Source organism: Chiloscyllium plagiosum, chromosome 14 (assembly GCF_004010195.1).
Source record: "Chiloscyllium plagiosum isolate BGI_BamShark_2017 chromosome 14, ASM401019v2, whole genome shotgun sequence".
Classification (NCBI taxonomy): Eukaryota; Metazoa; Chordata; class Chondrichthyes; order Orectolobiformes; family Hemiscylliidae; genus Chiloscyllium; species Chiloscyllium plagiosum.
Window position 1 is genome coordinate 77,048,302 of NC_057723.1, and position 13,931 is coordinate 77,062,232.

The 13,931-nt window shown below is 36.7% G+C and overlaps 1 protein-coding gene across 1 annotated transcript in view; it reads right to left on the minus strand.

Moving 5' to 3' along the window:
• The window catches only part of LOC122556864 (histone-lysine N-methyltransferase NSD2-like), a 278,778-nt gene that overhangs the window by 38,709 nt on the left and 226,138 nt on the right, over positions 1–13,931 (minus strand). Inside the window, exon 23 of the mRNA XM_043704119.1 lies at positions 11,196–11,559. Within this exon, the coding sequence (XP_043560054.1) occupies positions 11,294–11,559 (266 nt within the window). The 3' untranslated portion in view covers positions 11,196–11,293. The remainder of the gene's footprint in view (positions 1–11,195; positions 11,560–13,931) is intronic.

The following is a 13,931-nucleotide window of genomic DNA, read 5'->3' on the forward strand; positions in this document are numbered from 1 at the left end:
TCTTAATTGGGGAGTCTAAGGACAAGGGATGTAGGACTTCCAGGAATGAAGTCAGAGAAACCTTCTTCCATAAACAGCAATTAATACTGGGTCAAATAATACATTTAAATCTGAGATTGATAGATCTTTGTTATCTAAAAAGATTAAGAGATATGAGGCACAGATAGAATTTGGTCACAGCTCAGCCATACCCTCACAGAACAGGGATAAATGGCTTGCACTGTGCCTAAGCCCTATCGCAATACTTCAAGTGTGTTCCCATAAATTATAAGTTAAATGATCAATTTTATTAAACACTTTATATAGTTTTGTTGTTATTTTTGTACACCTTGTCTCTTTAGTTTTGGTACAGATTTTTTTTTCTTTATTGAATCCCTACAGTGCGGATACAGACCATTCAGCCCAACAAGTCCACACCAACCCTCTGAAGAGTATCCCACCCAGACCCATTCCCCTACCTTATTACTCTACATTTACTCCTGACTAATTCATCTACCCACACACCCCTGAACACTATGGGCAATTTAGCATGGCCAATTCACCTAACCTGATGAAGGACTTATGCCCGAAACGCGATTTTCCTGCTTCTCAGATACTGCCTGACCTGCTGTGCTTTTCCAGCACCAGTCTCTACTCTGATGTCCAGTATCTGCAATCCTCACTTTCTCCCAATTCACCTAACCTACACAACTTTGGATTGTGGGAGAAAACTGGAGCACCCGGAGGAAACTCACGCAGACACAGGGAGAATGTGCAAACACCACACAGACAGTCATCTGAGGCTGGAATCGAACCCGGTTTCCTGGCGCTGTGAGGCAGCATTGCTAACCACTGAGCCACCGTGCTGCCCCAAATGGAAAACCATGCTGCATAAAATACAGTAGCTATATTACAAAGGATGAGCAGCGAAGGGAAGTTATACTTTTGGGTGATTATGATTCCAGCAAAGGGATAGTATCAAATTTAAGAAGTGTGTTATACTTTGATTTATGACTCTAAAATCAATAGTGTAAACAAGTTAAATTCACAACCATAGATAGCAAACTGCAACAAACCTTTTAAGTTTCAGTAAACGTAACCTTTATTCTCTGACTTCTTTTCACCATGTACAAATACAGAAGATCTACGTTATTTTGGTCTTGCTTCACAGGACAGCCTTGCTCATGAACAGTTATTTAACCACTGAACACATCCCTCACTATGGAACATGATTTGGTTTAATATTTTTCTGGTAGACAGCTGCAAGAACAAATCATTAAAAAATAATGCCCTGCCCACCAGAAATGTTTTGGCCTTTAAAACAGGCCTTAAAGGCAGATCGTAAAACTTGACTACAAAGCCATACAGTCACAATAAAGCAACAATTAAACGTATACTGAGCATTGATTATTGTACAGCCCAAACAATAGCTATTGAGCAAGTTGCGTAGACAATATAGTTCATAAAACACTGCATTCTGACAGGCAGTAGTTGGGGCATCAAATTGCCTTTTTCACTCTATTCAGCACTTCTAATCCAGTGTTATTTTGTAGTTAATGGGGGTATTCCTAACAGCATGTGTTATTGATTTATACACTATGACAAATCTTAATTCATTAAAGGAATGTCCTCTTCCATTTTCCTCAAATTGCATTCTCTAACCGCGCCCCCCACACAAAGTGTTTAATGATTCTGGACTGTAATGAAAGTGAATGACTAATACACTGCAGCTCAATAAAGATAATACTTTGTTTATGGTACATTTCCTGCACTAGTCTTCCATCACAGTGTATCTAATGCATCAAAATACTTTTAATTAAGGAAAAAATCAAATTGTTTGTAAAGGTGTTAACTATTTCTATGGCAATATGCAATCAATCTTCAATGGGGTCTTGGGTACAAGAGTACATCTTCACTTATAAAGTTGTAAATATTGCTTTGAGATATTCAGACAGCAGCTACCAAGAAGGCACAACTCAAGACTTGTCACAGGCATCAGTTCTAATGAAAGGCAGAAAGTTCTTCATCAACTCTATTTTTACACAAAAATTAGGGAGAAGTTCCAAAAATACTGATTAGCTTCTTCTGATTATGAGAAAGATTTATGACAGAACATAACTTTTAAAAAAGCAGCTTTCCATGTTTCACTGAATTTTGTTATTGTGTGTCTGGTAATCTGCAGTGTAAAACATACATATACAATAAACAGTTACCTAGTAAAATCCAGATCCATAAAAGGAAGTGAGGCAACTTACTCTTGTTCACAGCTTCTGCTGAGTAAAAGATCAATGGGATGCTCACAAGAAAGCTTCCTTCTGTCAACTGCACACGACTTCAACTATTAGCTAAATGCATATGCTCTCCATTCCTTTCTTGATGCTGCTGATGTCTGCTTAAATATGAGCTATGGGTAATGACCAAACTTTAACACCTTGTCCAAGTGGTCATTCTTCAATCTTAAAACTATGCACATATATAAACATACATTCTGTATACATATATATCACATACATACACACAAGCACGCACATACTCTCTCACACACACTTTCCAGCATGAGTTATTGGATAGCGATCAGGAGCAAGAAATTTTGTTATTTCTCTTCCAAGGCTAGTTGCAATAATTTTAAAAATGAAGTCAGGTTTCAATATATTCACAGTCGTCAGTAGGGCAGACTTCTTTGAGTAGTTGGGGAAAACACCCTACAACTGATAATGAGCCAATAAAAGATTTACAGTTCTGAGACACACCAATTTCAAAACATAACTGTTTCTCTCCACAGATGCTGCCAAACCTGCTCAGTTACTCCAGCATTCTCTCTGTTTGCTGCAAAAGATTTACTATATTGTTTCAATTTACTGAAAGTTAAGCAGTAAGAATCAGAAGATGTTTAAGTCTTCACAAATAATAATAATCATACTTCAATATATGTACAATTTTACCATCTGTGATATACACTAAAGTGAATCATTATTGCAGAATCTATTCTGGGAAAATGGGATCAACTCAAATGGGATCCGCCACAGCTTTGCTCCCTGATTTATTCTTGCTGGAGAGATCAGCTGCTTATTATGCATGCATTTTGGTGAACAACTTTAACAATGAAAAATATGTTGTACAACTGCAACAAAACAGATGCAAGTTTAAAATTTGGCTTCAGATGGATGACTACCATAAGAAAGTGGTAACATGCAACTCTGGCTTCACATTGACCATGTATAATTGCAACTACTGCAAACAAACTGGATAAAGTTTCAGGTTAGTGTGAAGCTGACAAGGTAGCTTGTGTTAAACTTCAATCAGCATTTTAACAATAGTTACCATCACATAGGTTAAAGTGAGCAGTTCAAAACCCTACTTTCATTGTTTATAGAGCAGTTAGGACCCAATAAATATAACCCCCTGCTGCTGATTTTGCACGTTTTTAAAACAGGTGTAACTGAAATTATACTTGCAATACCACTGCAGTGTAAATCGTGTGGCCAAAGAATGTTCCTGCTAAATTTGTAGAATTTCAAACACTTCAGAAAAATAGAACAATTTGCTACTGCAGATATTTCCAACTTTGCATTTTTAATAGATGATAGTTAATTTGTTAAATACTAAGTTTTGATTTAATACCCAAATAAATATCATCCTTTGAATTAAGGAATACATAATACATTAATGATAATGTATGTAAGAAAGGCACAGATGGTCTGTCTGGAAATGTTTTTAACCGGATTGTGACTAACTCATTGTTGTGCCATTTGACAGTATCTTTTGCAGGCCATCTGCAGAAGGCAGAATTTCAATAATAATCTAGTTGTTTAGCCATGACAATATCTACTGTTCCATGGGAAGCTTTTGCTTCCATTCACTCTGTAAAGCAGTATGGTAAACTTTCCGTTAACAAGTGCTCGGCACTCATGGAAATAGGAAAATCTCAAATCGTTTCATGTGATTTTAAATAGTACTTTTGTTCATATTCCAAACTAACTTCAGTTCAAATTGCAATGATCAAAGTACAAGTAATTTCTTTAGAAAAGCTTGTGATCATATTGGATGTTGGGAGAACAAGGACAATGCACTGAATTCTGAAGAAGTCATATGTGACTCAAAACGTTAACTCTTGTTTCTCTTCACAGATGCTACCAGACAAGCTAAGTCGGTTCGTGTTAGAATCTCTAATTGATACCTTTTGAGAATGTATTAAAAGGATGTGGGCATGCCTAATTTCTGCAGTGATGTCCTGGGACTGAAATGAGGTACTTCCAACGACCATAACCATCTTCCTTTGTGTTAGGCATGTCCCCAACCACTGGAGAGTTTCTCCACCCAGTTCCCAGTAATCTCTGTTTTCCTTGGGTTCCATCATGCCACACTTAGTTGACTTCTGGCTTTATGTAAACAGCAGTTACACCTAGCTCACTTTTGAGTTCAGCTCTTTTATCCATTTTGGATAGAGGATGTAAAAAGGTCAGGAGCTGAGTCACCTTGAGGATTCAAAAAGTACATCCTGAGCAGTTTATTGCTGAGAAAATACTACTTGACAGAGATTCTCTCACTTTGTTCTTATATTTAATCTATTCTTGCTTAATGTTAGTCAGAATATAATTACCAAATTCCATCATTGTTCCTGAATCATCTTCGAAGAGGCTGTCACTAGCTGTGGCTGAACTCTGAACTGGTCACGGTTAAGATGAAGGTAGATGTCATTATTTTAAGGTACCGTTAGTATACTGAAAGGACAGGTTCAAATAGGCTGAAGCCTCTTGATTGGAAACTAGATTGAGAATAACAGACTGTGTTCTGATTAATCTAAATTTTACTTCCATGGTATAAAAAGTTGAATAAACAATAATATCCAAATGCAGTAGATATCCTGACACTGTAACGACTGATATACTGTATCTTCTAATGGTTTGTTCAAAAGGACCAACATCAGTTCCATAACCAAATTTTGGTACACCAGTCCTTACCAAAACACTAAATGTTTATAGATCCCTTACTATTACATATAAGGGAAATTTTAGGCAATTACCATAAACAGTTATCTTTTTAAAAATGCCCTCTTTATGACAGCACTATAAACTATCCTTACGAGAGCCAACACCATCTCAGATTATTATTTTGAGGATACAGAATTATCATTAGTAGCATTATTGTCTAATTACAATTTTGAATTTTAAACATGCCTGGACTTAATCAAAACATAATAGAAACAATAGCTCTCATGCTCAAATCTGAAAGAAAATTGCAGTTTGTTTTTTTAAATGTGTATGTCAGTAACTACTTATTAAAAGATAATTTTAAGCGAAATTGGCAATGATGGTAACAATTTGCGTTTTTTCACTCAATATTTTGAGGAAAAATAGAACATGTCAGACTAAAATTTAATTTTTAGTCAGTGCTTATCCAAAGGATCAGGTAGTGGTTTGAGTTACAATTAGTTCAGTGCCCTAAAGAGATGTAAATTGCTTTTTTACAACTTTCTATTATAGCCTCAGATGCCTCAAAAATACTTGCTCTCTCTGAGTTGGAAACATAATCCAACGTCTTCACTTTTAATTGTTATGTAGCAATCCTTGCTATGCGTATAAGGTTGGGAATAGGCTCCTCTGTGACTTAGCTTCAAATGTCCTCAGAAATTGATCTTATTAATTCTCAATTGCAGAATAATTGCAGAATGAGTGCATGATAAGAAATGGGTTATTATTGTACTAATCAAGGAGTAAGAGATAAATCTGGAGAAAATGAGGGAAAATGTGAAGGTACAGAGGGTGACTGAACACATAAGGATGACTGAGTGGAACACTCAGTAAGAATAGGAATAAACTTATAAGGATGTCTCAGAATAAATCCTAAAGAAGATGTATTGCTAGATAAAAAAAAAGTGAAATAAAAAGCAAAACTGTACAGGTAATGGAAGCCTGAAATTAGAAATATAGTTCAGGGGACACTCAGCAGGTCAGGCAGCATGTGCAGAGAGAAACGTAAATTAGTGTTTCAGCTTAGTCGAACTTTTAATTTTCTCTTCTTTGCTTGAAGTCAATAGCTTTAGCTTGAGCATAGTTCACAGATAACTGTCCTATACCATGGCCAAAGGTCATTCCTTAATTGTCCTTCTAGACTGCAAGTACTGATATCAAACAGAAAATGCTAAAAATACTTGGTAGGCCAGATAGCATCTGTGAAAAGAAACAGAGTTAATGTTTCAGATCATAATGACCATTTATAAGAATTCTTGCATTTGAGCTCTGAAGGAATGTCATTGTGGCCTGAAAACTGATTCTAATTCTCTCCACAGACGTTGTCTGACCTGCTGGATAGTTCAAGTGTTTGTTTTTATTTCAAATATCTAGTATTTGCAAATTGTTTTTGATTTGTTGAGTACATTTATGTTTATTTAACCATATAGGGTGCTCCAATCAAACCTTAAGTCAGTCTCACAGATAACTCAGATTACTAGATTGTGAAGAAAGCCTGACCATGGCTAAGTTCTCCCTCGGCCAAGGACACCTATTTTAGCTACAGGTACAGCACTCCATCTCCAGCCGTGGCTGCATTCAAATTACTCAGTGTAGAGGGTCAAATAGGGGATGTTTGACTGTTATAAACTTTTCCATTGTAAATATTTTTATTTATTGTCTAACGACAGTACTGTTCTGCATTATACTAGTCCTACTTTTAAGGATCTAAGTACACAATGAAAAAAATCCTTAGCTTCTGCATAATACTCTAACATGGGGGGTATTTAATATTCTGTCAAATACCCATAATCTTATCTGTAAGAACAGCAAATTGATTACAACATAGTGTTTGTGTCCTTGCTTTGAATATTTAAATCAAATTACAATAATTCTTACCTGTCTTCCCTTGCAGCTAGTTGATTTTCTTTTAATATTTACCTGAATAAACTCAATTTAAGACATCCATATAAAGACGGTTAATTCATGATCCAAATCCAACATGAAGGCTCAACATGTGTGCGCAACTGGGAATGCTACCAAAGGCATGAATGTTTTAGCACTCAGTTTAAGTTGTCTTCATGAATAGAAACAGAGAGTTGTCTCTGATTCAGGACAACAATCAAGTGAAACTACAAGACATCAAATTTCAATATCTTTGTTAGGATTCCAACAAGTAGGTAAGATCATAACTTAAGTAATTTCACAATTGACAATATGATAATAAAAGGACCAAAAGGAGTCCTGCAATATCAGAATTAAGGCTGCTGTCAAACGTTTGTTAAAATTAAAGAGGGATTTCCAATTTACATTAAACGTAAGTTTATAAATATTGCCCAAATTACCAATAAGAACTGTACCAAATTTGCTTGGCCATTAAAGGTTGAAATTTAAGACAACTGTGTATAATGAACACAGAATGTCTTGTGTGTCTTCTATCTACTTTCCTTTGATTATGCATTTTATTTTGGTGTTGTTATCCAGGTCTTAGAGATCTGTTCCAACTACTTAGAAATACACACACACTCATTTAAAATGAAAAGAACATAAGAATATCAATGACAATATCAATATAGCTACTTGGATCTCCAATCAGCCATACTATAACATATAAGAATCAGATACAACAGTGGATGCCAAACTCTTAATTCTAGACAGCAGGTCAGGAATAAAATAGGATGAAACCAAAGTACTAGCTTTAGAGTGCTACATCTGCTCATCACTAAGTGTAATTCCACAACTGCATTTAAGATTATAGAACAATTACATCACGCGATCATTTTGATTAGCATTCTTTCCCATCCGGGTTTGTGACTGCATAATATCAAGAGTCAAGTAAAGTACTCCACGCTGTAAGTACTTTTCCTACATTTATGGCATATAAAAATGCATTTTCTTATTCTTTTTATTCCAGTTTTATTTCATCCACAGTACCCATAATACTTTGCTCAAATGATCCAAGAAGATGTCAGTGGCTTAGGTATTCAACTACAGTTAGCTTCAACACTGATGCATTCATTCATTTGTACCCATACGAGTACCTTCAGAAAGAACTCTTTAATGTCTATCAAAAATTGCCATCTGGTGAAATGCTTCAGAAAAATGGTACATTATCACTTTGCCATTAAGATCAACTGATTGGCACAGGCCAGAATTCAAAACAGAGACCTTCTTGATAATTATGGTTCAATCACTTGCCATTTAATCAACTGACTTATCTGGGAGCAGCAATTCTACTTTGATGATAGATGCTAAGTATGTGTGATGAGAAAGTAGTATAATAGTGGTTAGCTGACTGAATCTGTCAATTAGACTCATGATTGGTATCACCATTCTTGTCATAGATACTGTTTGGGTTAGCTATTAACAATAAAATAATTTTGCCCCATTGTTTCCTCTGTGAGCAATGTGCTTTGTCCAAGAGTTTAGGAGTTTGCTGTTGGCAGTAGAATCATGGAATATGTAGCTGACTCATTTGTAATGAGATTAAGGGGCAGATAAAGAAGAAAATATAGTGTACCACTGCAGAGACATGTTAAGAACTGCACACTAGCTGAACTTTAGAACCATAGTACATCTCCAACTTGAACTGGATGCAACAACTAGCACACGTTAAATTTTTTAAAAATTTATTATTTTCGAATGAATATCTTTGATGCAAGTGCATTTGCATCACTACTATTTTGTGAATAGGTCCACTATTATCACAATGCTAGTGTAAATACATCCAATGCAATAGTAGAAAAGTTACAAAATCTGGCACATACTAGAATACCAAACATCAATGCAAGCCAATGACTTGTAGAATAGATTTTAATCCATTTTAGTTAATTGAACATCCTTCTAGCAGGAATCATTCAATATTATGCCCAACTGATCTTAAAGGATGCAGGTATGTGGGATAATACGAATTCCAACTGCTGTTGCACTGAGAAGTGAATGCTACTTTTTAAACTAGAGTTTCACTGAAAAGGTGAGCATACAGCCATGTTTGAATGCTACCTTCTGTTGCATTTGACAACAATGGGAAGTTAGTGCTGAGGAATGAAATACTTCCCATTATTAGAACCAGTTCCATGTCATGTATTGCACGATAAGGTGAAGACTGAAGTTACTGTTGCTATGTCTGATACACTGCATCCACCACTCAAAATGTACTTCACCAGTATAACATTTTGCTATCTCTTGCTATCCTTTAGCCTTGAATAACTGCAAATTAGCACAGAATTAGGGGCAATGTTGTGTAGCCACCAACAACTGAAATTAGACTGCCCAAACTCATTCCATGATTTATCATCAACTGACAGAGACAACTTTCACCCCCATCACTCTAGGTTACATCTGAACCTTGATTTCAAAGTATCTAACCCACTACACTCAAATATTTAACTTGAATCTGTGATGTTAACATTAACAATCAATCGTGAAATTACTGAATCCTAGAGGGATTGTGTCTGTAATATCCAGAGATTACACCCAGTAAAATTATTCATAAGAATAATAAAACTAATGGGGTGTTTAATATAATCATACTCCTCTATTCATTCACCCATCCTCAACAGGGACTGCTGAAATCTCATCAGGATAAACATTATTGCAGGATTTAAGAAATGTTGCAAAAAGGGCTGGTGATTTATGATTTAAAAAATTTAATAACACTTATTTCCAAATGGAAAGACCTTGCATTGAGTTAAAAAGATTCAAGTTCATTCAGAAAGGCTTGGTGGACCAACACACTGAATGATTGACTACGGAACTTTGATTTCCTTCTTTTTCTAATTTTCCACTGCAAACACGTTCTCTGAATGTTGAAAGATAACATTTCCTTACTTTCTGGTGTTTGTTTGACCTTTGTCCAGAAAGTGGAGCTAGTGAACAGACTGCAGCCACCAATAAAATTTAGTTTCTTAAAATGCTGGACCATTGTGAACATGTCAGAGTTGAAATGATTCAAATAAAACTGAAAATAAAATAAATGGAAAACAAATAACAAAGGAATTGCATGTTATTGCATTAAAAAGCACTGACAATATTGAAAAAAATACTGACAGCAAAATTGTTTAGTTAAGTGGCATGTGCTTTTACCAACAACTGGCTAGTTTGACTGAAGCAGGCTGAGTGAGGTCAACTCAGCAAAACACACCAAACATTTAGTGCGAAATAAATACACTTCAGTAGATAAATCATGTCACTTGATCACCAAGGCTGTGGTTTTGTCAGCATGCAGTAGCTCAATTAACTTTCCATCAACATTTTTAAAAAAATTCTCTAGAGTGAACTTACATTTTGGAAATATGTGCCCTTTTGACTGAGGCCCAACAGCAACTGCAATCACATCTTTTGTTGTGCCTCATCCACACCTAGGTTAGGTATGGCAAAGTAGTGTGCCAGTGTTACAGCTCCATTTGCTGCGAGTTCTATGATGAAGAATTAGTGCTGAATTCAAAGGCAATTTCATTCAGGTCTTGCTTTGCACCGTTATGCTCAAACACACTTTGTTTGATTCAGATCTTTGCTCCCTGTGTCTGAGCTAGTTTCAAGACCAGGTACTGGAGGGGGTTGTATAATGCTCTAATAAACCTTTATTCCATGTAACATATAGATAAACCTTCATTTCTTCTAGCTGGATTATATATGAACTCACATTCTGGAGGTAAAATGACAATGTTCCAGCACATCATACCATATACTTCTTGCCAATCATTCTGAATCATAGTAAATATCAATGTTCATTTATCAATTTTAATGAAGGCTCACTATTCGGTTATTGTTGAACAAGTGCTTGGAAGAAGACTTACTCAATTAACTGAACTTATAAGCCAACAAGATGCATTCATTATAGCAAATAGCAACTACTCCTTTCAGTGATCTCCTACTTCTAGGTGTGGAATTAGACTGAGCGTTCAATGTCAGAAACATGCCAGATGAAGTTTCTAATCCGATGTTATGTGAGCATCATTGTACATCACATTAAAAAACCTACACATAACTAAGCTTGTTGAGGTCTGAAAATAACTGGCCTTGCAGTAGACTTAACTGGAATTCCTGTGTGGACCTGAGCATGCCAGTTGTATGCCTCAGGTATAAATCCATGTATAATTGTGCTAAAGATATTGAGAAGAGGAGCACATGGTTCGATTTTCTATATGTTCAAGTTCATTTTACTCAATATGAATAACCTACTGGTTACTGGAAATTATGCACCTTGCATTTGTGAACTAAGTTGACTCCACCCATATGTATACACAGACACACACGCACACTCACATTCAGTTTGAATATCTGTCTTCTACTGAAAGGAAGGCAGCTTTTCACTTTTCTTAATAAAGCTCCTGTCAGAGGCACACCATAAACGGACACTCCATTCATCGAATGTGTGTGGAATCTGATGGTTGCAAGGTCTGTAATACATGTTTGCTGGGTGGTGGCATAATCTCTCTTATTTCTCCAGGTTCCAAAGGAACAGGGCCACATGGATCATGTTCATTACAGCTAAGTCGGCCATCAAGTTTGGAGATGAAGAGAGCTCCATCCCTATGGTCCATGCAGAAAGAACTGGGGCACAGTTCACAGAAAGAGACTGCCTCTTTTCCACACACATCACACTGATGCCACGGACATTCCCATTTACCTATTTGCAAAACATAAAAAAAATCATCAATCTTCAGCAGGAAGGCACAGTTTTCATCATGTTGTGCACCAATAATAATACTGCACAATATCAACAACTTATGTTTGTATAACACATTTAATATTGTAAACATTGTTTAGTTAAACAAAAATAAATATGAATATTGTTTCTTCTAAAAATCTGCATCAGTAACAATAATTTTGTTCAAAGATTCTATTGAACTCTTACATTTTCTGGGGATCTGCGTGAATTTTCTTAAAAATCTGGATTTAAAAGTCTAATGATGATGAGAAATCACTGTAGATTGTCTTAAAAATCCATCTGGTTCATGAATAACCTTTAGGGAAGAAAAAATCTTTTCTTATCTAGTCTTGCTTACATGGGACTCCAGACCCACAGCAATGTTGCTGACTCTGAAACAGCCTACCAAGTACCAAATCAAAACTTATACAACAGAAATAAAACAGCACAGACCACATATTATTGGCCTAGGGAACAGAAAAAACAATACAAAGCAAACTAAGCCCCAATGAATCTGGAATGTCCTCTTTACTAACATTGGTAAGATAATGCCAAAATTGGGAAACATGCTGCATGGACTAGTCAAGCAACAGCCTGACAGTCACACAAACACAATCATACCTCTCAGAATATATCCCAGATACATCACTGCCACCAACGGAGGTGACAGCACAGTATTATACTGGAGGGAGGGAGTTTCCATTAACATAGACACTGGACCCCATGATGTCTCATGGCACTATCTCAAACACAGACAAGGAAACCTCCTACCAAATACCACACATAGGACAAACCCACCACTCAGTTGATGAACAAATGCTCCTCTATGTGGAGCACTACTTGGAGGAAGCACTCAAAGCAGCAAGGGTACAGAATGTATTCTGGGTGGGGGATTTCACCATCCATTACTAAGAGTGGTCTCAGCAACATCACTACTGATTGAATTGGCCAAGTTTTAAAGGACAAAGCTGAGTTTGTGGTAGATGGTAAATTAATTAACTAGAAGGTAAAGCATTTTTGATCTCCTCCTCACCAGTCTGTCTATCCCAGATGTATTTGTTCATGACAATAGTGGTAGAACTGACCATCCCACTAGAGAAGGTGCAAAACTTGACCTACTCTTGGGAAATAAGGCAGGGCAGGTGACTGAGGTGTCAGTGGGGGAGCACTTTGGGGCCAGCGACCATAATTCTATTAGTTTTAAGATAGTGATGGAAAAGGATAGACCAGATCTAAAAGTAGAAGTTCTAAATTGGAGGAAGGCCAATTTTGACGGTATTAGGCAAGAACTTTCAAAAGCTATTTGGGCACAGATAAAAGGACGGAAAATGGGAAGCCTTCAGAAATGAGATAACGAGACTCCAGAGAAAGTATATTCCTGTTAGGATGAAAGGGAATGCTGGATGGCTAAAGAAATTGAGGGTTTGGTTAAGAAAAAAAAGGAAGCATATGTCAGGTATAGATCGAGTGAATCCTTAGAAGACTATAAAGGCAGTAGGAGTATACTTAAGAGAGAAATCAAGATGGCAAAAAGGGAACATGAGATAGCTTTGACAAGTAGAGTTAAGGAGAATCCAAAGGGTTTTTACAAATACATTAAAGGACAAAAGGGTAACGAGGGAGAGAATAGGGCCCCTCAAAGATCAGCAAGGAGGCCTTTGTGTGAAGCTGCAGGAGATGTTGCAGATACTAAACGAGTATTTTGCATCAGTATTTACTGTGAAAAAGGACATGGAAGATATAGAATGTAGGGAAATAGATAGTGACATCTTGAAAAATGTCCATATTACAGAGAAGGAAGTGCTGGATGTCTTGAAATGCATGAAAGTGGATAAATCCCCAGGACCTGATCAGGTATAACCTAGAACTCTGTGGGAAGCTAGGTAAGTGATTGCTGAGTCTCTTACTGAGATATTTGTATCAACGATAGTCACAGGTGAGGTGCTGGAAGACTGGAGGTTGGCTAACGTGGTGCCACTATTTAAGAAAGGTGGTAAGGACAAGCCAGGGAACTAGAGACCAGTGAGCCTGACCTCGGTGGTGGGCAAGTTGTTGGAGGGAATCCTGAGGAACAGGATGTACATGTATTTGAAAAGGCAAGGACTGATCAGGAATAGTCAACATGGCTTTATGCGTGGAAAATCATGTCTCACAAACTTGATTGAGTTTTTTGAAGAAGTAACAAATAGGATTGATGAGGGCAGAGTAGTAGATGTGATCTATATGGACTTCAGTAAGGCATTTGACAAGGTTTCCCATGGGATATTGGTGAGCAAGGTTAGATCTCATGGAATACAAGGAGAACTAGCCATTTGGATACAGAACTGGCTCAAAGGCAGAAGACAGAGGGT